At 56.8% G+C, this 22,744-nt stretch overlaps 1 protein-coding gene and 1 pseudogene across 1 annotated transcript in view; both read left to right on the top strand.

Moving 5' to 3' along the window:
* Positions 1-21,962, top strand: part of PPP1R37 (protein phosphatase 1 regulatory subunit 37) — a 59,839-nt gene extending 37,877 nt beyond the window's left edge. Inside the window, exons 2-13 of the mRNA XM_032177492.2 lie at positions 13,271-13,368; positions 14,949-14,994; positions 15,218-15,318; positions 16,032-16,151; positions 16,689-16,839; positions 16,930-17,085; positions 18,146-18,258; positions 19,503-19,644; positions 19,744-19,910; positions 20,015-20,711; positions 21,048-21,138; positions 21,229-21,962. Coding sequence (XP_032033383.1) covers positions 13,271-13,368; positions 14,949-14,994; positions 15,218-15,318; positions 16,032-16,151; positions 16,689-16,839; positions 16,930-17,085; positions 18,146-18,258; positions 19,503-19,644; positions 19,744-19,910; positions 20,015-20,711; positions 21,048-21,130 — 1,874 coding nt within the window. The 3' untranslated portion in view covers positions 21,131-21,138; positions 21,229-21,962. The remainder of the gene's footprint in view (positions 1-13,270; positions 13,369-14,948; positions 14,995-15,217; positions 15,319-16,031; positions 16,152-16,688; positions 16,840-16,929; positions 17,086-18,145; positions 18,259-19,502; positions 19,645-19,743; positions 19,911-20,014; positions 20,712-21,047; positions 21,139-21,228) is intronic.
* Positions 2,720-3,866, top strand: LOC116483448 (eukaryotic translation initiation factor 5A-1-like; annotated as a pseudogene).
* Positions 21,963-22,744: the final 782 nt, after the last annotated feature.

Consider the following 22,744-nt stretch of genomic DNA (forward strand, 5'->3'; position numbering starts at 1 on the left):
AGGGGGCGCCTGTAGTCCCAGCTACTCAGGAGGCTGAGGCAGGAGAATTGCTTGAACCTGGGAGGCAGAGGTTGCAATGAGCCAAGATCACACCACTGCACTCCAGCCTGGCGACAGCAAGACTCCATCTAAAAAATAAAATATCTGAGCTTGGCTTTCCTCTGAGCTGGCTTCATTCTCGGGAGGCTGTTCCCTCCTGACGGGTGCAGGAATGGCTGCCAGTACTTCTAGAAATGGGATGCCGTCTTAACCACCCTAGTGGGAAGAGAGCTCCTCTTTCCTGAGAGTTGCATCTCAGGGCTGAGGACTGGCTGTGGCTGGCTCTGTAACCTTCCTGTCACTGACCAATCACTGTAACAGAGGTTGTGGGACGGGGCACCTGTCTACTCCTAGAACCTTTGGGGAGGACAGCGGGGAGTCAAGGTAATGTGAAGAGGCCTATCCAGGGTCCTGGGGTGAGAGAGATTGGGTGACCAAGGCTGGTCCACCCAGGGGAAGACAGGAAGAGAAGTGGGCCATTCTGGCCTCAGACCACTTCGTCCTTTCCCAGACCCCACGCCAAGGCAGAGCTCCCTGTGGGATGAGTTTCTCACTTGACCTGAAATCTCTACCTGTGAGGCTGCTGCAAGTGCACAGGCTTCAGGAAAGGTGGACCACACCCCCTGCGCCCCAGACTCCTGCCCGAGGGTGTGCAGCCCAACCATCCGGATAGGGGTGGATGGTGCCCAAGTCATGGGGGCTCAGACAAGCATGGAGAGTCCTGCAGAGAGGCCCAGCACCGGATTCCCAGGTTGCTCCTGGAGACGCTGTCCCACATGGGCCGGTCACCCACCTGCCATGAGACTCCCAACTGGGACCTTCCCTCGGAGCCTGTGAGGTGGAACGTTGGTGATGGTGCCCCCTTGTGGGGTAGGTGCATGTGGCAGGCACAGAGTGGTGGCAGCAACTGTAACATAGGATTCTGGAGGGCTGGGACAGGAGCCCTTCCTGTGTGCCCTGTGGTGCTGAGTGCCAGGCTGGGTGAGCTCACCAAGCCCTCCCTGGGAAGGTGCTGTTGATGCAGCAGGGAGGCCCAGGGCGGTCACTGCTCTGTGCTGTTGGCAACGGAGCAGGGATTGGAACCCAGGCGCCTGGCTTCGAGGCCCCCATGCTGTGGGGGAATGGGGCTCTGCCATGTACGTGGTTATTTATTGTCGTGAACAAGAGCTCAGGCCTGGTTTCCAGGTGTGACTTTATTGCACCCTCGCCCTACCTCCCCAGCTTGAGAATTCTGGAAAATACCACAATAAGTGTTTCTTCTCTGTTTTGAAATTATGTCAATAATACTTGCCTCCATGCTCTCAGAAGAAAATGACATCTCTATTTCCATGTGTTGCAGTGTTTCCTGGCTTGGGACCCCACCAGCTCTCCAGTCACCCAGGCTGGAAGCCAGGTTCTTCCCAGCTTCTCTCTCCACCCTGCCTGTCCCTGTGCATGTAGCAGTGACCAAGTCCTATTGATTATCTGATTATCTGCCAGAAGCCTCAGGAATGGGAGCCTTCTGAGTTAGCACAGTCACCAGGAGCACGGCCTGTGGCCAGGCTGCTCAGGGGCTGGTGATGTTGGTTTCTTTTACCTTAATGTGTGAGTTGTGTAGTAATACGGTCCTATATCACTTAATGATGACACATTCTGAGAACTGCGTCGTTAGATGATTTCATGGTCGTGTGAACATCCTAGTGGACTTACACAAACCTAGGTGGCATAGGCCAGGCCTGGTGGCTCACACCTGTAATCCTGGTGGCTCACACCTGTAATCCTGGTGGCTCACACCTGTAATCCCAGCTACTTTGGGAGTTCTAGACGGGCGGATCACCTGAGGTCAGGAGTTTGAGACCAGCCTGACCAACCTGGTGAAACCCCGTCTCTAATAAAAATACGAAATTAGCCTGGCGTGGTGGCGTGCGCCTGTAATCTCAGCTACTCGGAAGGCTGAGGCAGGAGGAGAATCTCTTGAACCTGGGAGGCGGAGGTTGCAGTAAGCTGAGATCATGCTATTACACTCCAGCCTGGGCAAGAAGAGCGAAACTCCGTCTCAAAAACAAAACAAAACACCTAGGTGGCATGCCTACTGTACACCTGGGCTACCTGGAATAGTCTAGTGCTCCTGGGCTCCACACCTGCACAGCATGTGCCTGTGCTGAGTACCCTCGGCAAGTGTAACACAGTGGTAGGTATTTGTGTATATGAACATAGACAAGGGACAGTAAAAATATAGTGGGAAATCTTATGGGACCACCGGCTGCATATGCAGTCCATCATTGACTGAAATGGCTTTATGTGGCTTATGACTAGACCTGTATGTGCCTCAGTATTCAAAAGATGTAAAAAGATGGACAGAGATTCAATGTAAAGAAATGATAAACGTTTGAGCCGGGCGCGGCAGCTCACACTTGTAATCCCAGCACTGTGGGAGGCCGAGGCGGGCGGATACGAGGTCAGGAGATAGAGACCATCCTGACTAACACAGTGAAACCCTGTCTCTACTAAAAATACAAAAATTAGCCAGGTGTGGTGGCACATGCCTGTGGTTCCATCTACTAGGGAGGCTGAGGCAGGAGAATCCCTTGAACCCGGGAGGCAGAGGTTGCAGTGAGCCGAGATCGTGCCACTACACTCCAGCCTGGGCAACAGAGCAAGACTCCATCTCAAAAAAAAAAAAAAAGATAAATGTTTGAGGTGATATGCTAATTACCCTGACTCAATCCTTGTATGCATTTATCGAAATACCACATGTACCCCATAAATATGTGTCATAATTATGTATCAATAAAATTAAACGTTTTTAAAAAGGTATATAGAGAGAAGTAAGTTTCTCTCCCTGTCCTCCTTCAGCTTTGCCAGCTCACCTTCCTAAAAGCAGCCACCTAGTTTATTGTATGTCCTTCCGGAAGGATCTCTGATGGAGCTTAGCTAATGACAATCCACAGCAGCCACAGCCCAGGCCAGCCGACAGAGTTTGTAAATAAAGTTTTATTTGCACATGTCCAGGCTCATTTGTTTATATACTATCTATTACTCTTTTCATGCTACAAGGCCGAGTTGAGTAGTTGCTGCAGAGCCTAGTCTGATCATTTAAGCAAAATATTGTGATGCCTGCAGCTGTGTGTGTTTAAAGTCAAGGCAGGGTGGTAGAGGCAGCAGCAGCAGCAGCAGGCCCAGAGGCAGCGGTTGGGTTTGCAGCGAGAAGACAAGGTTGAGTCAGTGTGTCTGCGAGAGTTGGAATCGAAGCCTCTTAAAATGGCAGATGATTTGGACTTCGAGACAAGAGATGCAGGGGCCTCGGCCTCCTTCCCAGTGCAGTGCTCAGCATTATGTAACAATGGCTTCATGGTGCTCAAAGCCTGGCCCTGTAAGATCTTCGAGATGTCTACTTGGAAGACTGGCAAGCACAGCCGCACCAAGGTCCACCTGGTTGGTATTGACATCTTTACTGGGAAGAAATATAAAGATAACTGCCTGTCACCTTATAATGTGGGTGTCCCCAACATCAAAAGGAATGACTCCCAGCTGATTGGCATCCAGAAAGGTACCCCTCACTGCTCCAGGACAGCAGGGAGGTGCGAGAGGACCTTCGTCTGCCTGAAGAGACCTTGGCAAGGAGATGAGCAAAAGTACGGCTATGGAGAAGGGACCCTGATCACTGTGCTGTCTGCCATGAAAGAGGAGGCAGCTGTTGTAGTCAAGACCATGGCAAAAGAACTGGCCCCCAGGGTGGCGCTGGTGGCAGCAGTGATCCTCTGAGCCTGCAGAGGCCCCCTCCCCTGGCCTTCCGGAGGCTGGACTCCTCCTACACAATGTATTTGACGTTTTATTTTGTTTTTTCCCACCCCCTCAATCTGTCAGGGAGCCCCTGCCCTTCACCTAGCTCCCTTGGCCAGGAACAAGCAAAGCCACGGCCTTGGTGAAGCTGCCATCCTTTTCCCTCCTTGCACTACAGCCCTGGTTGGGGGGAGAGGGTGGGTGATGCTTATGGTTTGTTTGAGACAGAGTCTCACTCTGTTGCCCAAGCTGGAGTGCAGGGGCACCATCTTGGCTCACTGCAACCTCCACCTCTTGGGTTCAGGCAGTTCTCCTGCCTCACCCTCCCGAGAAGCTGGGATTATAGGCACGTGCCACCATGCCAGGCTAATTTTTGTATTTTTAGTAGAGACAGGGTTTCACTATGTTGGCCAGGCTGGTGTTGAACTCCTGACCTCGTGATCTGCCCGCCTCGGCCTCCCAAAGTGCTGGGATTACAGATTGAGCCACTGAGCCCGGCCTTATTTATTTATTTTAATTCAATCTGGAATCAGAAAGCGGTGGATTCTGGCACATGGTCCTTGTGCCCTCCCCACTCACCCCTGCTCTGGTCCCCTGTTCCACATGGCCCTATACCCTAAGCACCACCCCCACAGACTAAGGCCAGCCCCCTGCCCTACCTGTGCCTCTCCCCAAACCCCTTTAGATGGGGAGGGAAGAGGAGGAGAGGGGAGGGGTCCTGCCCCCATGGGCTTTACCCTTCCCTGCGGTCTCTTTCCCCAACACATTTGTTAAAATCAAACCTGAATAAAACTACAAGTTTAATATGGAAAAAAACAATAATAAAGTCGAGGCAGACCTGGGCCTTTTGGTCTGTACTCTTGCCTCTGTGAGCCTTGACTCTGAAAAGGGGATAGTAAAATGATGTCTCTTAGGGTGGCTGGGGGGCTTCTGTGGGGTCCAGGCAGCACAGGACCTAACCAGCAGGGTGCCAAGCAGGGGGATGCCTGGGCTGCAGCCATTGACTCGCCTGTGTCCCACAACCCCTCTTGGAGCTGGAGCACTAGCCGGGGCTCAGCTGCCAAAACCCAGGGACAGGTGAGGCTGTCACCATCCAAGATGGAAGAGCACTTACAGGCAATCTGGTGTGCCATTCCTGACTGCCCACCTGCACAATCAGGTCCCCTCCCCGTGAGTACTACAGGGGACCCCACTCCTGCCGAATACAATCCTCCCATGAGCCTGAATCCATCCTGTCGCTGCTCTGCCCCCCGCCCCCAGTGGCTCCGGTCTCCTGCAGAATGAGAGTGAAGTCCTCACGAGGGTCCACCGGGTCGCCGTCCCACATCATCCCCAGTGCTCCCCTCCTGGTGTGCCTTGGCGCTGGGCCTGCTCCCACCATCACACTTAAGCCCACCCCAGTGGTTGCTCCCTGCCGCGGGGTTTGCACAGGGACTGCACAGTGGGCCTCCTGAATGAAGACCCAGACCTGAGCCCAGTGGGGCCTCTGGGAACACTCCTTTCAAGGCCAGCTCACCCTGGCTCCTTTCTGTTCATTCCAAAATAACAAAATAACACCTGCATTGCAGAGCGTGGTTATTCTGAGCCTGGTTGCCATCACAGTCATATGGGGGCCTGTTAAAATCTGGGCCCCTGGTCCCTTGCTAGGACCTCCTGACTCTGGTGCTCTGTGAACCTGGTTCGCAGATGTCCCGATTTCATGTCGTGGACACTGGGGCATGGGAAGGTCGTCTCCAGCCAGAGGTAGCATGGTTGTTACGCAGCAGCCCTAAATATTCCTGCTCCAGGCTTGTCTGGACATCCTCCCTCCCTGTCCCTCCTCTGAGAGGTGACACCCTCCCACTGTGTCCCCCAGCCCACACAGTGTTGCTTCCTGGTGTTTTGACTCCCACTTCGATGACTGTGTCTGTTTCCCCCGCCCTGCTCCAGGCTGGCACGGATGGTGTGAGTCATCACCACCCCCTGATGCCCAACCTGTCCTTGCATCTCGTGGGTACCACTGCACCTGTGTGCAAATGCCAGACAGACATCTCTCTGCCTGTCACCTGATGCCCGGCATCAGGTTTCTCTCTGTCCCTTTGTGAGGGCCACAGCTGGCAGGAGTGGGAGGCAAGCTCTGTTTGCCCTTCATCCTCTCCCTGGGGAGCTGGCTGCCACCTGCTGGGCGAGCGGCAGAGCCCCATCCCTGCAGCAGCAAGGCCCTGCCCACCAGCTGCTGCACAGCAGCATCTCTCCTTGGAGCTCATGCCTTTCACCATCCCACCCAGAGCTCCCCACACCCTGCCTCTGCCCCAATCCATCCCCCTCCTCAGGCCAGACAAGGGAGCCGAGAGTTAAGCTGTGCTCTGGTTTCAGGTCAAGATAGTCCTGGGGTGTGTTCCAGTCCTGTCACTTCCAGGCGCCATGACTTGGGCAGGTGTCTTTTCTTCTCCCAGATTGCTTCCCTGATAAGATAGAGGTCTCGTTATGCCAGCATCATAGGAGTGCTGAGCTGGCCAAGTGAAATTGTGCATGGAAAGTACTTAGGAGCTGGGTGAGGCGGCTCACGCCTGTAATTCCAGTACTTTGGGAGGCTGAGGCGGGAGGATTGCTGGAGCCTGGGAGTTCAAGACCAGCCTGGGCAATATAGCAACATCTTGACTCTTTTTTTTTTTTTTTTTTTTTTAAAGAAAGTGCTTAGCACTATGCATTACACAGAGTACGTTTCTGATACCGGGAAGTGGCTGCCACCATCACCACCACCATCATCATCTTTTTCTCCATTTGTGTCTCCTGCTGACTAAGCCAGCACTGTGACATTGGCGCCAGCTACTTCATGGGTGCTCTCACGTCCCTTGTCGCCTGCGACCCCACAGGTGTCCCTTTCAGGGAGGGAAAGAGGTTGCTGTGATCATTTATCACAGTCTCGGCAGGCCAGGGATGGAACTCAGGTCTTCTTATTCCAAGCCATTACCTCTGCAGATCCATCCCCGACACACGTCTGCTTTGTAGAAAATACACACACACCCAAACACATGTGTTCTGAACATACCTCTCCTCCTCTCTGACAGCCACTTGAATTCTGGTCCGTGCTTAACGGGCCTTCAGAGCCTTGGACTTGAGCAAATGCATCTGAGCCCTGACCTTGAGACCCACACTCACACACATGCCCACCCCACATACACGTGTGCACACGGTGGATTTACTGCATGCTGGAAAAACAACAGGAATGTAAAAGCTAAGGAGCAGTTATGTATTTTTTATTTTTCTTTCTTTCTTTTTTTTTTTTTTTTTTTAAGAGAGTCTCCCTCTATTGCCCAGGCTGGAGTACAGCGACGCAGTCACAGCTCACTGCAGCCTCAAACTCCCAGGCTCAAGCTATCCTCCCATCTCAGCCTCCCAAGTCACTGCAACCACAGGCATGTGCTAATTTTTGTATTTTTTGTTTGTTTTGTAGAGACAAGGTCTCACTTTGTTGCTCAGGCTGGTCTCGAGCTCCTGGTTTCAAGTGATCCTCTCGCCTCAGCCTCCCAAGTAGCTGGGATTACAGGCACACACTACCACGCCTGGCTAATTTTTAAATTTTTGGCAGAGATGGTATCACCATGTTGCCTAGGCTGGTCTCGAACTCCTGGCCTCAAGTGATCCTCTTGCCTCAGCCTCCCAAGTAGCTGGGACTACAGGCATGCACCACCATGCCCAACTGATTTTTTAGTTTTTTGTAGAGACAAGGTCTCCCTATGTTGCCCAGGCTGGTCTCAAATTCCTGGGCTCAAAGGAACTTCCTGCCTTGGCTTCCCAAAGTGTTGGGATTGCAGGCATGAGCCACTACCCTTGGACCAAGTGAGCATGTATATGTGTGTGCTAAGCACTGGTTCCAGGGAGGGACCCTACTAAGTCACTCACTCGCCACATGACCCTGGGAGTTAGTTACACTCATCCCCATTTTAGGGATAAAACAGTTGAGGCACAGGGGTCACATTGCTTTGCTCAAGAGTTTGAGTTGGGCGCTAGGATTTGACTCCAGGCAGTCTTGCCCCAGAACTCATGTTCTTTTTGTGTGTCTGTGAGAAGGAGTTTCGCTCTTGTTGCCCAGGCTGGAGTGCAGTGGTGCGATCTCAGCTCACCACAACCTGCACCTCCACCTCCACCTCCTGGGTTCAAGTGATTCTCCTGCCTCAGCCTCCTGAGTAGCTGGAGTTACAGGTGCGTGCCACGACACCCGGCTAATTTTTGTATTTTTAGTAGAGACGGGGTTTCACCATGTTGGCCGGGCCTGTCTCGAACTCCTGGCCTCAGATGATCTGCCTTCCTCGGCCTCCCAAAGTGCTGGGATTACAGGCGTGAGCCACTGCGCCCGGCCCAGAATTCATGTTCTTAACCATATTGCAAGACCCTGTATCTCAGGTGGGACCTGTGAGATGCTGTGAAGCCCGCCTAAGGTCACTGAGTGTGTGAGAGAGACAGCAAAGATCCCAGCCCCATCCCTGAGGGCCACAGCTGTGCCCTAACCACTGTGCAGCCCTTCCCTTTGGAACCTGGCTCTGAGCTCCAGCCTGGGCCCTACACCAAAGCCTTTGAATGAACTGCAGTCCTGCCATGGCAGTTTGGCCCTGCCTGTGGAATGGGGGTCCTGTGGCTATGCTCCCCTGGATCCTGGGGACCCACCCCTTTATGAGACTTCAGTCATTTTGCCTGGAAACCGTGACTGACAAAGATCACCTGCTTCCTGCCGCCTTAAATGAGACACTGGGCATCACATGACCTTTTCCATGTCCATCATGGGGTCATGTGGGCTGTGACATGGCGTAGTCAGGTGGGTCCAAGCTGGCCCTGTGGTCAGACCTGGTGGACCCATCACCTCCCCTCTTGAGTCCGCATTGAGTGCAGATACTGAGGAACTGGGTGTGAAATGCCTCGGGTAGCAACTCTCATGTGGTTAGTGCTCAGTACGCCAGAGTCAGTTATTTTGACCCACACCTGCTCATGAACTGTTTCACACTGCCATTTTCTTCTTACGCAGCCACCTCCTCACACTATTTTAAATGGACAGGTGTGTGTAGGGGCCCGTCCTGGGCCAGCCAGCTGCTCTCCCTGCAACTTTGGACAAGTTATCGCACCTTTGCCCCATGCTGCAGTTTTCTCCTCTGTTTTTTTTTGTTTTTTTTTTCCTGAAATTTTTTTGTAGATACTGGCTTTGTTGGGCTGGTCTCAAACTCTTGGCCTCAAGCAATCCTCCTGTCTTGGCCTCACATAGTGCTGGGATTGCAGGCATGAGCCATGCGCCCAGTCTCCTCTCTAAAGTGGGAGAATACTAATACTCCCGTGATGGAAGTGATCAGGGAATTGAAGCTGTGTTTATTTGCATTGGAAGTGCTGGGGATGGGCCTGGCGGGTGGGAATGCTGTCAGTGCGAACTTCTTCTCTGATCTGCCCATGCTGCTCTTTCTTTTTTCTTATTAATAGATTGGTTTCTTTTTTATTTGAATACATTTAGCCTCATTTCTAAGCAATAGTACTTGTAAAATCTTAGTTTTGGTGTGCTCATTCCTTTTTTTTTTTTTTTTCTTGAGACAGAGTCACTGTCGCCCAGGCTGGAGTACAGTGGCACGATCTCGGCTCACTGCATCCTTCACTTCCCAGGCTCAAATGGTTCTACTTGAGCGTGCCTCAGCCTCCTGAGTACGTGGAACTGCAGGAAGCCACCACCACGCCCGGCTAATTTTTGTATCTTTAGTAGAAGTGCATTTCTACTGCGCTTCTGTAAGCACTTGGGCGGATGTGGCCTCCTCGGTCTCTGGCTCTGGTGGTGACTCCTGCAAGGCCAGGCCTGGTTCCAGACCCTATAGGTACCCAGCTGAAGGTGTGGTCTGATCGCTGTGTGGGGAGTGAAGGTTGCCAGCCTAGGAACTGGGCCTCATGCTCACCCAGAGGCTCTTGGAACAAAGAAGAGGCACCATCTTGGCTGGGCGCAGTGGCTCACGCCTGTAATCCCAACACTTTGGGAGGCCAAGGTGGGTGGATCACGAGGTCAGGAGTTCGAGACCAGCCTGACCAACATGGTGAAACCGCATCTCTACTAAAAATGTAAAAATTAGCCAGGTGTGGTGGCACGTGCCTGTAATCCCAGCTACTCAGGAGGCTGAGGCAGGAGAATCGCTTGAACCAGGGAGGCAGAGGTTGCAGTGGGCTGAGATCGTGCCACTGCACTCCAGCCTGGGCGACAGAGTGAAACTCTGCCTCAAAGAAAAGAAGAGGCGCCATCCCAAGCACTTTATGTGCATGAGACCGGCTGCCATCGTGTCAGGGGTTATGGTGGTATCCACCCTGATGCCACAGCCAGCTCTGGGCCAGCCTCCTTGCCCCAGTGGTGCCCACCCCCAGCCTGATCCTGGACCCTGGCGATGCTGTGACATGAGCTGCTGCTAAGCGTTTGCAGTGCTAGGCCCGGGCTGAAACGATTTAGTTCCATTAGTTCACCCACCCTGTAAAACAGCTACGCTTCTGTTCCCCGTTTAAGGCTTTGAGGAAGCTGAAATGTGGAGAGTTGAGAGTGGCTCCAGAGCTCCTGAGCCAGGGGCTAGGACTTGAACCCTGTCTTCAGCCGCCACACAGGACAGCTTAGGGTGGGCCTGGCCTGGCTCCCTGCTTCACAGAGTTGATGTGCTCCTAGATGAAGGGCCTGGCACGAAGTCCGTGGGCAGCGCTGCTCTGTGTGTCATGTGAATTCTTCTTACGCTTCTGATAGTTCCTCCAATTTTGCATTTCCTTTTTTTTTTTTTTTTTTTTTGGGGACGGCTCTTGTCACCCAGGCTGGAGTGCAATGGCGCGATCTTGGCTCACTGCAACCTCTGCCTTCCAGGTTCAAGTGATTCTCCTGCCTCAGCCTCCCGAGTAAGTGAGACTACAGGAGCGCGCCACCATACCCAGCTAATCTTTGTATTTTTAGTAGAGGCTGAGTTTCGCCATGTTGCCCTGGCTGGTCTTGAAATCCTGACCTCAAGTGATCCGTCCACCTCAGCCTTCCAAAGTGCTGGGATTACAGACGTGAGCCACCATGCCTGGTCTGGAATGATGATTTTTAAGGCAAAACATTAAATAGGATTGCAAAGGATGCCAGTTGGAATATCATTAGCTAAATGCTCTTCCTCATTGACATGTGAAGTGACAGAATGTAGCAGCAGCTGTAATAAGGCCTTCAGTCTCAGAGTAGCGATGGGCATTCAGAATCTGCAATAACTTGATGCAATGGGAAAATATCTGTCGTTTCTTTTCATGTCAGTTTCAAGGTCTGCTAAACACTGTTTTTTTTCTCTCTCTCTTTTGGCCTCTGTTAATAAGAAGGAAATGCTAAATTTCAGTTCCATTCATGAAAATAAAGAGATAAGTGTCTCCCCTCAAGTTCATGGACCCTTTGGGGGTCAAATGGTTAAGATCGGGGCATGCATGGGCTTGTCCATGGCTCGGGGTAGCTGCTGCAGTCCTGGGGGCTGCCTTCCCAGGCAGGGCCAGTTCCAGTCCCCACTAGAGCTCCAGGGTCACCAAGCACATGGGCCTTTGTCAGACAGCTCCCTCTCTGTCTGCAAGAGGGGCACCTGCCATCTGCTGATCCCCTGCAGCTCCTCCCAGGCCTCCACCCCCAAGGAGGAGGAAGTGCCCAGGCAGGGACCAGGCCTGACCTCTGGGGAGGCTGGCGGCTGGCCTCTGTCGACTTCTTTTCCTCCAGCACCGCAGTTCAGCAAGCCACCGCCACCCAGCACAGTGGCCAGAGAGGAGTCCCAGGGTCTGATGTTAGACTCTGCCCTGGACCAGCCACCTGGTCCCAGGGAGACACCATACTTTACCTGGACCTCAGTTTCTTCCCCTAGAAAATGGGGCAGTGCTTGATGAGACCAGCGGTACAGAGACCCTGGCCTAGCAGGGTGGCAGGAGGAGGAGTCCACATGGAGATATTACTGGACTGGGAGCTCTCTCAGGGACTCCCACTGAGTCCAGCAGCAGGGGAATGGCAGCAGGGCAAGGGCCCCCCCCCCAAGAAGCTGCCAGCAAGCCCTCTTCCTGGCCCCCTTCCCTGCCCGTCGTGTCATCTCCATGCCCAATATCTGCTGGCCCAAAGAAGATCTTTCTAACGGCCAGGCCTGACCTCTCCCTCTTCTGCTCCTAGCCTTTCCTTCCTGCTCCCCTGGTCACCCTGGGGTAAAATCCAAGCTTCTAGTAGCCAAAAACTGGAAACAGTACAAATTCCTGTCAGCTGGTGAATGGGCAAACACAACGCAGCACATCCTATAATTACTCTTCAGCGGTATAAAGGGACTGAAACTCACGCTCATTATGCTCAGTAAGGGAAGCCAACCGCAGAAGGCCGCACAGTTTCAATTCCATTTTAATGAAATGTCCAGAAAAGGCAAATCTGTGCAGATGGAAAGCCCAGCCCTCCCTTCCGAGTGGTGGCGGCTATGGCCCTCCAGGGACCGGGGCTGCAGCTGTTGGGTTTGGGCTACATCCCTTCATGCTGGGAGCCACTGCCTGTTAGCCTGGGAACACCCGGGACCAGGCCTGTGTCTTCCAACTGCTGCTGTGTCCTGCGTCAAGGGGCTGGGCCCTGAATAGTGTACGGCGATGTTTAGCTATTGAGAGTGTTTTGGGAGTGGCGATTCGGAGAGGCACGTGGCATTGTAGTTGAGAGCTGAGTTCAAAGCCCGGCTCGCATATATATACCTGCTGTGTGATCTCGGGCAAGGTTGTTTCTCTGAGCTTGGTTTCCTCATAGGGTTGAAGCGAGGATTCATTGTTTCACCCAAAAATCCAAAAAAAAAAAAACCCCAAAAACCAAGGACCAAGTACAGTGTCTCATACCTGTAATCCCAGCACTTTGGGAGGCTGAGGCAGAAGGATTGCTGAAGCCCAGGAGTTTGAGACCAGCCTGGGCAACATAGTGAGACCCCATCTCCACCAGAAATAAAAATGACCTGGGCGTGACAGTGCAAGCCTTTGGTCTCTGCCGCTCAGGAGGATGCTTGAGCCTGGGAGGTCAAGGCTGCAGTGAGCCGTGTTCTCACCACTTACTCCAGCCTGAGTGACAGAGTGAGACCCTGTCTCAAAAACAAACAAAACACCGAGACAGTGTTGGAGACATGGTGGTGACCAAGACAGCCGCAGTCCTGTCCTCCTGGGCTCCCGGGCTAGTAGGGGAGGTGGCTGATGTGTAGAAAGATTGTGTGCTGTTCATTGTGTATTTGTGTGAAGGTGCTTGGAGCCAAGGTGAGGTGTAGAGGACGGTGCTGACTTGGGGTGCGGGTGCCCAAGGGCACCTTACCTCGGGCAGTGGCCAGCGGGGGGCCTGAAAGGGAGGACAGAGCTCAGGCAGCCTGTTGTTGGGGGAGGGCTGAAGAGGGCAGTATGGGCAGAGGCCTTAGGGCGGGAGTGGGTGGAGCCCCATGAAGGACTAGGGGTGTGGACAGTCACGGGCCTGGGTCCTCTGTGCCTGCAGCCCAGAATGTGACCGTGGACGAGGTCATCGGCGCCTACAAGCAGGCCTGCCAGAAGCTGAACTGCAGGCAGATCCCCAAGCTCCTCAGGCAGCTGCAGGTACGGGCGGGGCAGGGTGGGTGTGTCCGGTGTGGGTGTCAAGGAGGGGCCCTAGGGTGGAACCACCCCAGCAGGAGAGGGCCTCCCACTCCCCAGCCCCAAGTGTTCATGAATACATCTTTGAAAGCCTGCTGCCCAGCTAGAGAACGAATCAGTTTCTTCATAAATATGAAGAGCACAGAATTCTATAAAGTAAGACATTCAGGTATCTGTCAGCCCCAAAAGAAATGCTGTTCCCTGGTTAAGAGGCATATCTATGATTCTTGTAAGTCTGAATTACAAAATTTATGTATTTTTTTTTTTTTTTTTTTGAGATGGAGTCTTGCTTTTGTCTCCCAGGCTGGAGTACAGTGGCACGATCTCGACTCACTGCAGCCTCAGCCTCCCGAGTAGCTGGGATTACATGTGTGTGCCACCATGCCCAGCTAATTTTTTTTGTATTTTTAGTGGAGACGGGGATTCGCCCTGTTGGCCAGGCTGGTCTCGAACTTCTGACCTCAGGTGATCTGTCCACCTCGGCCTCCTAAAATGCTGGGCCATGCCTAGCATATTCATAAAAGTCAGAATTACAGAAATAACACATATCCTGAGATTAAAAAAAAATAAAAATACTACAGATCTGAAAAGCCAAATCCACCTCTTATCTCCTGCCCCAAGGCCCCCTCCTCAGGAATCCCCGTTGTTGGCCACTCGGCATTTCCTGGCCTTTTCTGTGCGTTGGCAAGGTGGCTATTGAGCGGTACCTGTTGGTTTTCCATTTCCACATAGGTCGCTCTCCCACCCTGCCGGTCCCCCAGTCCCCTCCCTCGGCACCTCTCCTGTGGGCCCCTGCCTGGCGCCTAGTCAGTGAAGCACCGCTCGTCCTGAGGGTTCCAGGGTTGCCTGTCCTCGGGCTGTTGTACCCTCAGCTGTGCTGGAAGCAGCCAGGCTGCTTGTCCATCACTGTTCACTGGGGTTAGGGTAGGTTCTCTGGAACATTCCAGAAGAGGGGCTTGCCAGGTCCCAGGAAGGGTGGCTGCGCAGTGTGGCGGCTGAGAGAGTGGGTCCTTGGAGCCCGTCGGCCTGGTTCAGACCAGCCCTGCCGCACCCACCCTGCAGGTGATGTGTGTAAGTTCAGAGCACGGGCGCTGGCGTCTGCAGGGCGGTGGGCTCTGACTGGGTGCTGGGCCCCAGGCCCTGCCTTCACCAAGAGGCCTCCTGTGCCCAGCCTTGCCATCTTCCCAGGCTCATTTCCTGCCTCACAGCCTTTGCACAGACTGCCTCCTTTGCTGGGACATCCCCAGAGATGCTGGGCCCGCTCCCTCACTCGTTCCTGCTGGGGCAGGGGGCTTCGCCCAGGCCTGCCTGGCTGCAGTGCTGGCTGGTCCTCAGTCATGTGGGTGCAGAGTTCTCTCGCTGTCTAAGGCCCTGTACCCCAGGTTCCAGCTGGTGGGCGGCCTCTGAGCCTCTGTTCAGTGCCTTTGCCCAAACCCCACCCCAGAACCCTGCCCGACCTCAGGCATAGCAGCCATTCAGGGCCTCGGCTGCCCCCCTGTTCAAGTGTCTTCCTGCCTTAACCCCCATCCACTCTACTTTCTCAGGAATTCACAGACCTCGGGCACCGCCTCGACTGTCTGGACCTGAAAGGTGTGTGTCTGGCCAGGGACTGGGAGTCCTTGGGTCGTGGGCAGGTCGGGGGCTCCTTAGAGGTGGGTCTGAGGACCTGCCTGGGGTTAGCGGCTTCTGGAGCTGAGCTCCGCCAGGGCAGGGGCTGGGCCTGGTGGGGGGTGGGAGATTGGGGGCAGAGGGCCCTTCCAGCCATGCAAAGGTGCACTGTCTTAGATATGCGCACGGCTGCTGTCTCCCCCAGGTGAGAAGCTTGACTACAAGACCTGCGAGGCCCTGGAAGAGGTCTTCAAGAGACTGCAGTTCAAGGTCGTGGATCTGGAGCAGACAAACCTGGATGAAGATGTGAGCGGCCCTGCCACCGCCCACTCGGCTCCCTGAGCTCCCGGGCCCCTTCGAGGTTTGGGTGGGGAGAGGACACTGCAGGAGGAGGGGGTCCCCTAGACAAAGGCTGAGGGGTGGCGCAAGGGCGGGGCCTCTTGCAGGGCAAGAGGAAGACATCCAATATGACCAGAGTGGATGTGGAGGGTGTGTTGGGGCCCCTATGGCCCACCCTCATAAGCAAGGAGAGCCTTGGGGAGCTGGGCTGAGGGGCAGGCGTGTGGCCCCCAGGAGCCCTTTCAGGAACCACGCTGGAGGGTCCAGCTCCTACAGGGTGGGCTTGGGAAGCATTCTGAGAGCAGCCTCCCATCAAGGCCCAAGGGCCCTCACCTCCTCAGCCTTGGGAGTCCCCAGGCACCCCAGGTGTCGGGATCCAGGGACAGGGGACCTGGAGAACTGAGGCCCAGGCTCAGGAACACCAAGGCCTGTCCTGGTGACTCAGCACATCAGTCAAGGACTCTGGAAGGCAAGTGACAGAAAACAAAACTGACTACAGCAGAGAAGGAAAGGGTTTGTCCCCGTGGCTCACGGCCCTGTCTGTGCTTGTCCTCCTCTCCGGTGTGGCTCTCTCCAGACCCTGGACCCCTCGTCTCTCGGTGGGGCCCGGTGTCAGGGCCCACGCCTCTCCTCCAGGGCAGCCCAGAGCTGAGGCTGAGTCCCCGAATCTCTATGCGCAGGGTGCCTCGGCCCTCTTCGACATGATTGAGTACTACGAGTCAGCCACCCACCTCAACATCTCCTTCAACAAGCACATCGGCACCCGGGGCTGGCAGGCGGCCGCCCACATGATGCGCAAGGTGGGCGCCTTGGCTTCCAGGAAGAGGCAGCTCAGGCTCCCGGCACGGGGAGGCACCTTCTCAGGGCACGACCCATAGGCTCTGACTGCATGAGCTCTTGAGTGTGGGCTGTTGTGGGGATGCTGGGCCTGGCCCCCAGGACCCCTGGCCCCTTCTCTCCTTGCGAGGCGTTTCATGACCTCCAACTTCTCCCTTCCGTAATGTCATCCCCTTGGAGGTGGCCATGGTTGCCATCCCCATGTCACTCCTGTGTGAAGGCTGGGTGGAGGGAAGGGACGGGGCTATCTGGGTACCTTCCAGCCACACGGGAGTTGGGGATCCTGGCTGCCACCAGCCCTGCCTCGCTCACCCACAGGACCCCAGGCTGAGCCTTCCCTCCCCAGCCACAGTTTACCCCCATTGTAAAACAAGGCGACATAGCCAGTCGACAGCTGTGGCTTCGTTGCTCATTGAGACGTGGGGCCGCAGGTCCTGGGGCCAGGGAGTGCTGCGGCAGGCCTGAGCCAGTGGCTCAGCCCTGTCCTCTTGCCCCTGCAGACGAGCTGCCTGCAGTACCTGGACGCCCGCAACACGCCCCTGCTGGACCACTCGGCACCCTTCGTGGCCCGTGCCCTGCGCATCCGCAGCAGCCTGGCAGTGCTGCACCTGGAGAATGCCAGCCTGTCGGGGCGGCCCCTCATGCTGCTCGGTGAGCCCCAAGCCCGGGACGGTGAGCAGGATGTGCAGCCTGCGGGGGGCAGGGGCCTGCCCAGTCACTGTGCCCACTCCCGGTCCCCAGCCACAGCCCTGAAGATGAACATGAACCTGCGGGAGCTGTACCTGGCGGACAACAAGCTCAACGGCCTGCAGGACTCGGCCCAGCTGGGTAACCTGCTCAAGTTCAACTGCTCCTTGCAGATCCTGGACCTCCGGAACAACCACGTGCTGGACTCGGGTGGGTGCAGTGGCCCACCCCACCCACACCCGTCACCCAGCACCCACTCTGCCCGGCCCTGCGCTAGGTGGTGCTGAGGACAGACGTGGCCAAGACCACCCCAACGCTGTCCTGCTGGGGCTCCCAGGAGGAAGACAGACCCGCCCTAGACAGTGACAACCTAGAGTGGGCAGGACTGGGCTGATGGAGCCCAGAGGTGGGATCCGATCAGTCTGGGGGCCAGGGAGGGCTTCCAGGAGGAGGAGACAGCTCAGCTGACAGCCGCAGGATGAGGCGAAGTGAATAATTACAATCTGAAAAGAAAGCAGTGTTGCTGCGATAACAGGGTCAGCTAGAGGCTGCTTTCAGATGGTAGAGGAGGGAAGACCACCGTGGGGCGGGACCTCTGGGCTTCCATCCGGAGGCTGGGAGCAAAACCAGCCTGTGAGAAGCCTGGGAAAGGGTCCAGACCGAGGGAGCAGTGAGTGCAGTGGGAGGAGCTCTGGTGTTTGATGCTGGGGGGTTGAGCAGAGAATGAGGAGCCATCAAAGGAGGCGTTCCTGTTGCATCCTGGAGGGGTGGGGTGGGTCACTGTGTCCCCAGGTGGCAGGCCCAGACCCCACTCTACTGAACACCTGCCAAGGGCCATGGCTGTCGGCCCCTGGGCTCAGCCCGGAGGGAGACACAGGGCTCTGCCCTTGGGAGCTTGTACTCCAGTCTAGAGAGACAAAGATAAGATGAGTGAAATCTCCAGCCTGTCAGATGGTGGGATCTGCATTGGAGGGAGACAGCAGTGACTGTGGGTGGGAGTGAGCTGGCTGTGAGGTGAGGTGGGCCAGAGGTGGTCACATTTGAGCAAAGATCAGAAGCATCTGGGGGAGGCTGTCATCTGGGCACCCAGGCCTAGGGGTCACAGATGTGTGCCCAGGGATGCCAGGCCGAGGCAGGGCTGCAGGGCAGGGCCTGGGCCTGTGGGGCCTCCATGGAGGTCCTAAGCAGAGGGGGTTGCTCCTACCCTGCAGTCCCCTCCCCGAGAGGCACCCGGACCCCAGACGGGGCTCTGACTGCTGGCCTCCCCCAGGTCTGGCCTACATCTGCGAGGGCCTCAAGGAGCAGAGGAAGGGGCTGGTGACCCTGGTGCTGTGGAACAACCAGCTCACGCACACAGGCATGGCCTTCCTGGGCATGACACTGGTGAGTCAGGCTGGCAGGGAAGGGAGGCACCTGGGTCCCTGGTGCCACCTCCCACTGCAGCTCTCAGCACAGTTGCCTCCAGCTGACGGCTCCTGTCCTGCCCATCCTGCAGGTTCAAGACGATTTAAGCTCAGCCCCACCTGCTTCCTCATTCACCTTCTGTGCCTGTTTTCCCTGAGGAGGAGCCCTTCTTTCATTATCTCCTTTTTTTTTTGAGACTGAGTCTCATCCTGTCACCCAGGCTGGAGTGCAGTGGTGCCATCTAGGCTCACTGCAGCCACTTCAGCCCCCGCCTCCTGGGTTCAAGCGATTCTTCTGCCTCAGCCTCCCAAGTAGCTGGGACTACAGGTGCCTGCCACCCCACCTAGCTAATTTATATATATATATATATATATATATATATATATTTTTTTTTTTTTTTTTTGAGATGGAGTCTCGCTCAGTCACCCAGGCTGGAGTGCAGTGGCTCGATCTCTGCTCACTGCAAGCTCCACCTCCTGGGTTCACACCATTCTCCTGCCGCAGCCTCCCGAGTAGCTGGGACTACAGGCACCCGCCACCACGCCCAGCTAATTTTTTTGTATTTTTTTTAGTAGAGACGGGGTTTCACCGTGTTAGCCAGGATGGTCGCAGTCTGACCTTGTGATCCACTTTCCTCGGCCTCCCAAAGTGCTGGGATTACAGGCGTGAGCTACCGCGCCTGGCCTAATTTTTGTATTTTTAGTACAGACGGGGTTTCACCTTGTTGGCCAGGCCGGTCTTGAACTCCTGACCTCAAGTGATCCCCCCTCCTTGGCCTCCGAAAGTATTGGGATTATGAGTGAGTCACCGTGCCTGGTTTTCAGTTTTTACGTGGTGCTTAAAGCAAGCCACGCAGGTACAGAGACTCAGGGCGAGCACTCGTGTGCCCAAACCCTGGGTAAGAGTCGCCCTCCTTGGGGGCTTCAGGGCGCTCAAGGTCCAGGCCCTGGCCAGGGGCTCAGGCTGTGGGGGGTAGGGACTGACTGGGTGCCCGGGGGGCTGGGAGTGGACGGGGGACCTGGCATTTGGGGAGACTTCAAGTACAGGAGGGACTTCAGGGCAGGCCTGCGGCAGGGCAGGACGGCGCCTGTGTTCACGCAGGCGCGCGAAGGAAAAGGAGCGCCCGGGCCTGGCTGCCTTCCTGGCTTCTTTCCTGACGTGGCCTCCTGGGCCCTCGTCCGCCATCACGGCCTCCTCCTCACCCTCACGCCCCCTCCCTCCAGCCGCACACTCAGAGCCTGGAAACGCTGAACCTGGGCCACAACCCCATCGGGAACGAGGGTGTGCGGCACCTCAAGAACGGGCTCATCAGCAACCGCAGCGTGCTGCGCCTGGGGCTGGCCTCCACCAAGCTCACGTGCGAGGGTAGGGTACGGGGCCGGGGCCAGGGTGCGGGCTGGTGGGCTCAGCGGGGCGGCCAGCCGGGTGTGGGGCCCGTGGCCAGCCCCTGCGGTGCCCCCCCAGGCGCGGTGGCGGTGGCGGAGTTCATCGCTGAGAGCCCCCGCCTCCTGAGACTGGACCTTCGGGAGAACGAGATCAAGACAGGCGGGCTCATGGCACTGTCGTTGGCCCTCAAGGTGAACCACTCACTGCTGCGCCTGGACCTCGACCGTGAGCCCAAGAAGGAGGCGGTGAGCAGGGGACGGCCCTGCAGCCCTGGGGCGGGCGGGCGGGCGGGCGAAAGGCCGGGTGGTGGGGCCGGCCTGAGAGCCCTAGCCAGGCGCTCCCGCCACAGGTGAAGAGCTTCATCGAGACGCAGAAGGCGCTGCTGGCCGAGATCCAGAACGGCTGCAAGCGCAACTTGGTGCTGGCGCGGGAGCGGGAGGAGAAGGAGCAGCCGCCGCAGCTGTCGGCCTCCATGCCTGAGAACACTGCCACCGAGCCCCAGCCCGACGACGAGCCCGCTGCTGGGGTGCAGAACGGGGCCCCCAGCCCCGCACCCAGCCCGGACTCAGACTCAGACTCGGACTCGGATGGGGAGGATGAGGAGGAAGAGGAAGGGGAGAGGGACGAGACCCCCTGTCCTGCCCTGGTGCCCCCCACGGACTCCCTGGGCCCTGGGGACAGGAGTCCCCCAGGCAGCCCCTCCACACCCACTGAGCAGCGGATTTCCGTGTCCAGCCCGGGCCGCGGCCACAAGGTGTTTGTGGTGACCCGGGTGGAGAGCCCACCCGAGAGGGCAGAGCCCCCTGCATCCCCCACCCCTCCCTCTCCCCAACCCCCTCCCTCCCCACCCGCCTCACCTTCCCTACCACCAGCCAGGGCCATTGACACCCGGGACACAGGGTCCTCTGAGCCTCAGCCACCACCGGAGCTGCCTCAGCCAGGGCCACCGCTGCCCAACGGCCTGAAGCCCGAGTTCGCCCTGGCACTGCCCCCTGAGCCGCCCCCGGGGCCTGAGGTCAAGGGGGGCAGCTGCGGCCTGGAGCACGGTGAGAGGGGCCCTAGGGCAGGTGATGAGGGGCCCTGGGTGCTGTATGTGACCCCAGGCAAGCCCCTGCCTGTTGTGGGCCTCAGTTTCTCCCTCTTTAAAATGGTTCTCTCGGGCCAGCACAAGTGGGACTTAGTTCTCATCTCCACCCTGCTTCCTTTGGGTCCTGGGAGCTCTTCCTGGGGTGGGGCATGTGAGGTGTGCCGCCTTGAGCCGGACCATCTCAGCGGTCTCTGGGCACTCTGCAGGCCCTGAGGGTCTGGCTGGGGCTGGGCTGGGGACACGTTGTATTTGCCCCACCCGCCTGACGGGGGTGCTGGCCCATCCTCCCACACAGAACTGAGCTGCTCCAAGAACGAGAAGGAGCTCGAGGAGCTGCTTCTGGAAGCCAGTCAGGAATCCGGGCAGGAGACACTGTGACACTTTAGGTGAGGCCAGGCCCGGGGCCCACGGCACTTGGGAGGAACTGAGAGAGCCTCTGGCTCTGACAGTCTCTCTCCCAATCTCTCCTCCCCAAGTTCCCTTTTTCCGGTCGGTCTACGATGAGCTGAGGCCAGAGCCATGAGAATCTGCTCACCTTCCCCCCAGCCTTCCTGAGGCCCAGGATGCCAGGGGTGGGGGCCATTCTAGGGCCCCCCTCCCCCTACAGCAACACTACAAGGGGTGCAGGAGCTACAGGGAGTGGCCCTCCCCACGCGACTCAAGCACTTCTATTTATGAGCCCACCACTGGAAGACTCTGGGGGTGAATGGGAGGAGGGGGAGCAGGAGGAGGAGGAAGCCTCCAAGGACATCAGGCGCCTGTTCTGGAGGGGCCAGGCTTGCCCTGCAGAGGGCAGGCGTCCTGGGTGGTGGTGGGATGGTCCCCTGTGGCCCTGGGCACAGGGCCGGGCAGGCAGCCTGGTGCCGGAGGGGCAGTGCGTGCTGGTGGTGGTTGAGATGCACAGAACAGCCCCCGACAGTGCAGGCCGGGCAGGGTGGGGGGATGGGAGCAGAGGATCAGAGCTTTCTTTTTCTCAAGTGCAATAAATCTATCAGGGAGCTGGGGCAGGAGCAGCTGGCACTCCGGGACCCTGCTGTCCAGGCCACTGGAGGCTGCGCCCTGAGAGGCACTACAACCCGTTGGGGGCGGGTGGCACGGGTGTGGGTGAGGGTGGGCAGAGGGCTGGGGCTACTCCTGTCGGTGCAACTCTGTTCACACCTTTTCTAATAAACTGGGGCTGGGTTCACTTTGCCCAATGTCTGCTTCGTGTGGATCCTGGAGGTGGTTGCTGGGGGTGGGCTGGGTGGAGGCCATCACAGCTCCTGGTTACACAGCGTCTGCCAGGGCTCAGGAGGCTGGTCAGGCATTACTGCGTCTTCCCCCAGAGTCCCGTCTATTCTGCGTCCGTGCTCTGGTGTCTCGTACGGCTACCTCCCAGCCAGGCCAGTTTACACCCATCCTTTCTGCAGGGAGAGACAAGCCCCAGCTACCTCCTGGCCTCAGGTCTAGGGTCTCAGGACGCTGGATATGGAGTGGCTCTGCCCAGTCGCCCATCGCTCAGCAGGAGCAGATCCCAGCCTGTCCCTGGCAGGCCCGGTGTTGTGCAGGTGGGAGTGTGCCCCGGGCCCAGCCAGCGCTGCGGGAGCCTGTTGGGCGGCTTGTTCCCCTTTGCCAGCAGGGGCCTGGGTGGCCATGGGGGGGCCGTTGCGCATTTCTTAGAGGTCTGTTTCTCCCTTTAGGAAAGGGGGGAGCAGGCCGGGTGTGGTGGCCCACACCTGTAATCCCAGCACTTTGGGAGGCTGAGGTGGGAGGATCGCTTGAACACAGGAATTTGACACCAGCCTTGGCAACATGGTGAAACCCCATCTCCATAGAAAATACAAAAATTAGCTGGATGTGGTGGCGTGTGCCTGTAGTCCCAGCTACTCAGGAAGCTGAGTTGGGAGGATCGCTTGAACCCAGGAGGTGGAGGCTGCAGTGAGGTGTGATTTCACCACTGCACTTCAGCCTGGGCAACAGAGTGAGATCCTGTCTCAAAAAAAAAAACATAAA

The sequence above is a fragment of the Hylobates moloch genome, unplaced genomic scaffold (genome assembly GCF_009828535.3).
Source record: "Hylobates moloch isolate HMO894 unplaced genomic scaffold, HMol_V3 SCAFFOLD_15, whole genome shotgun sequence".
Lineage (NCBI taxonomy): Eukaryota > Metazoa > Chordata > Mammalia > Primates > Hylobatidae > Hylobates > Hylobates moloch.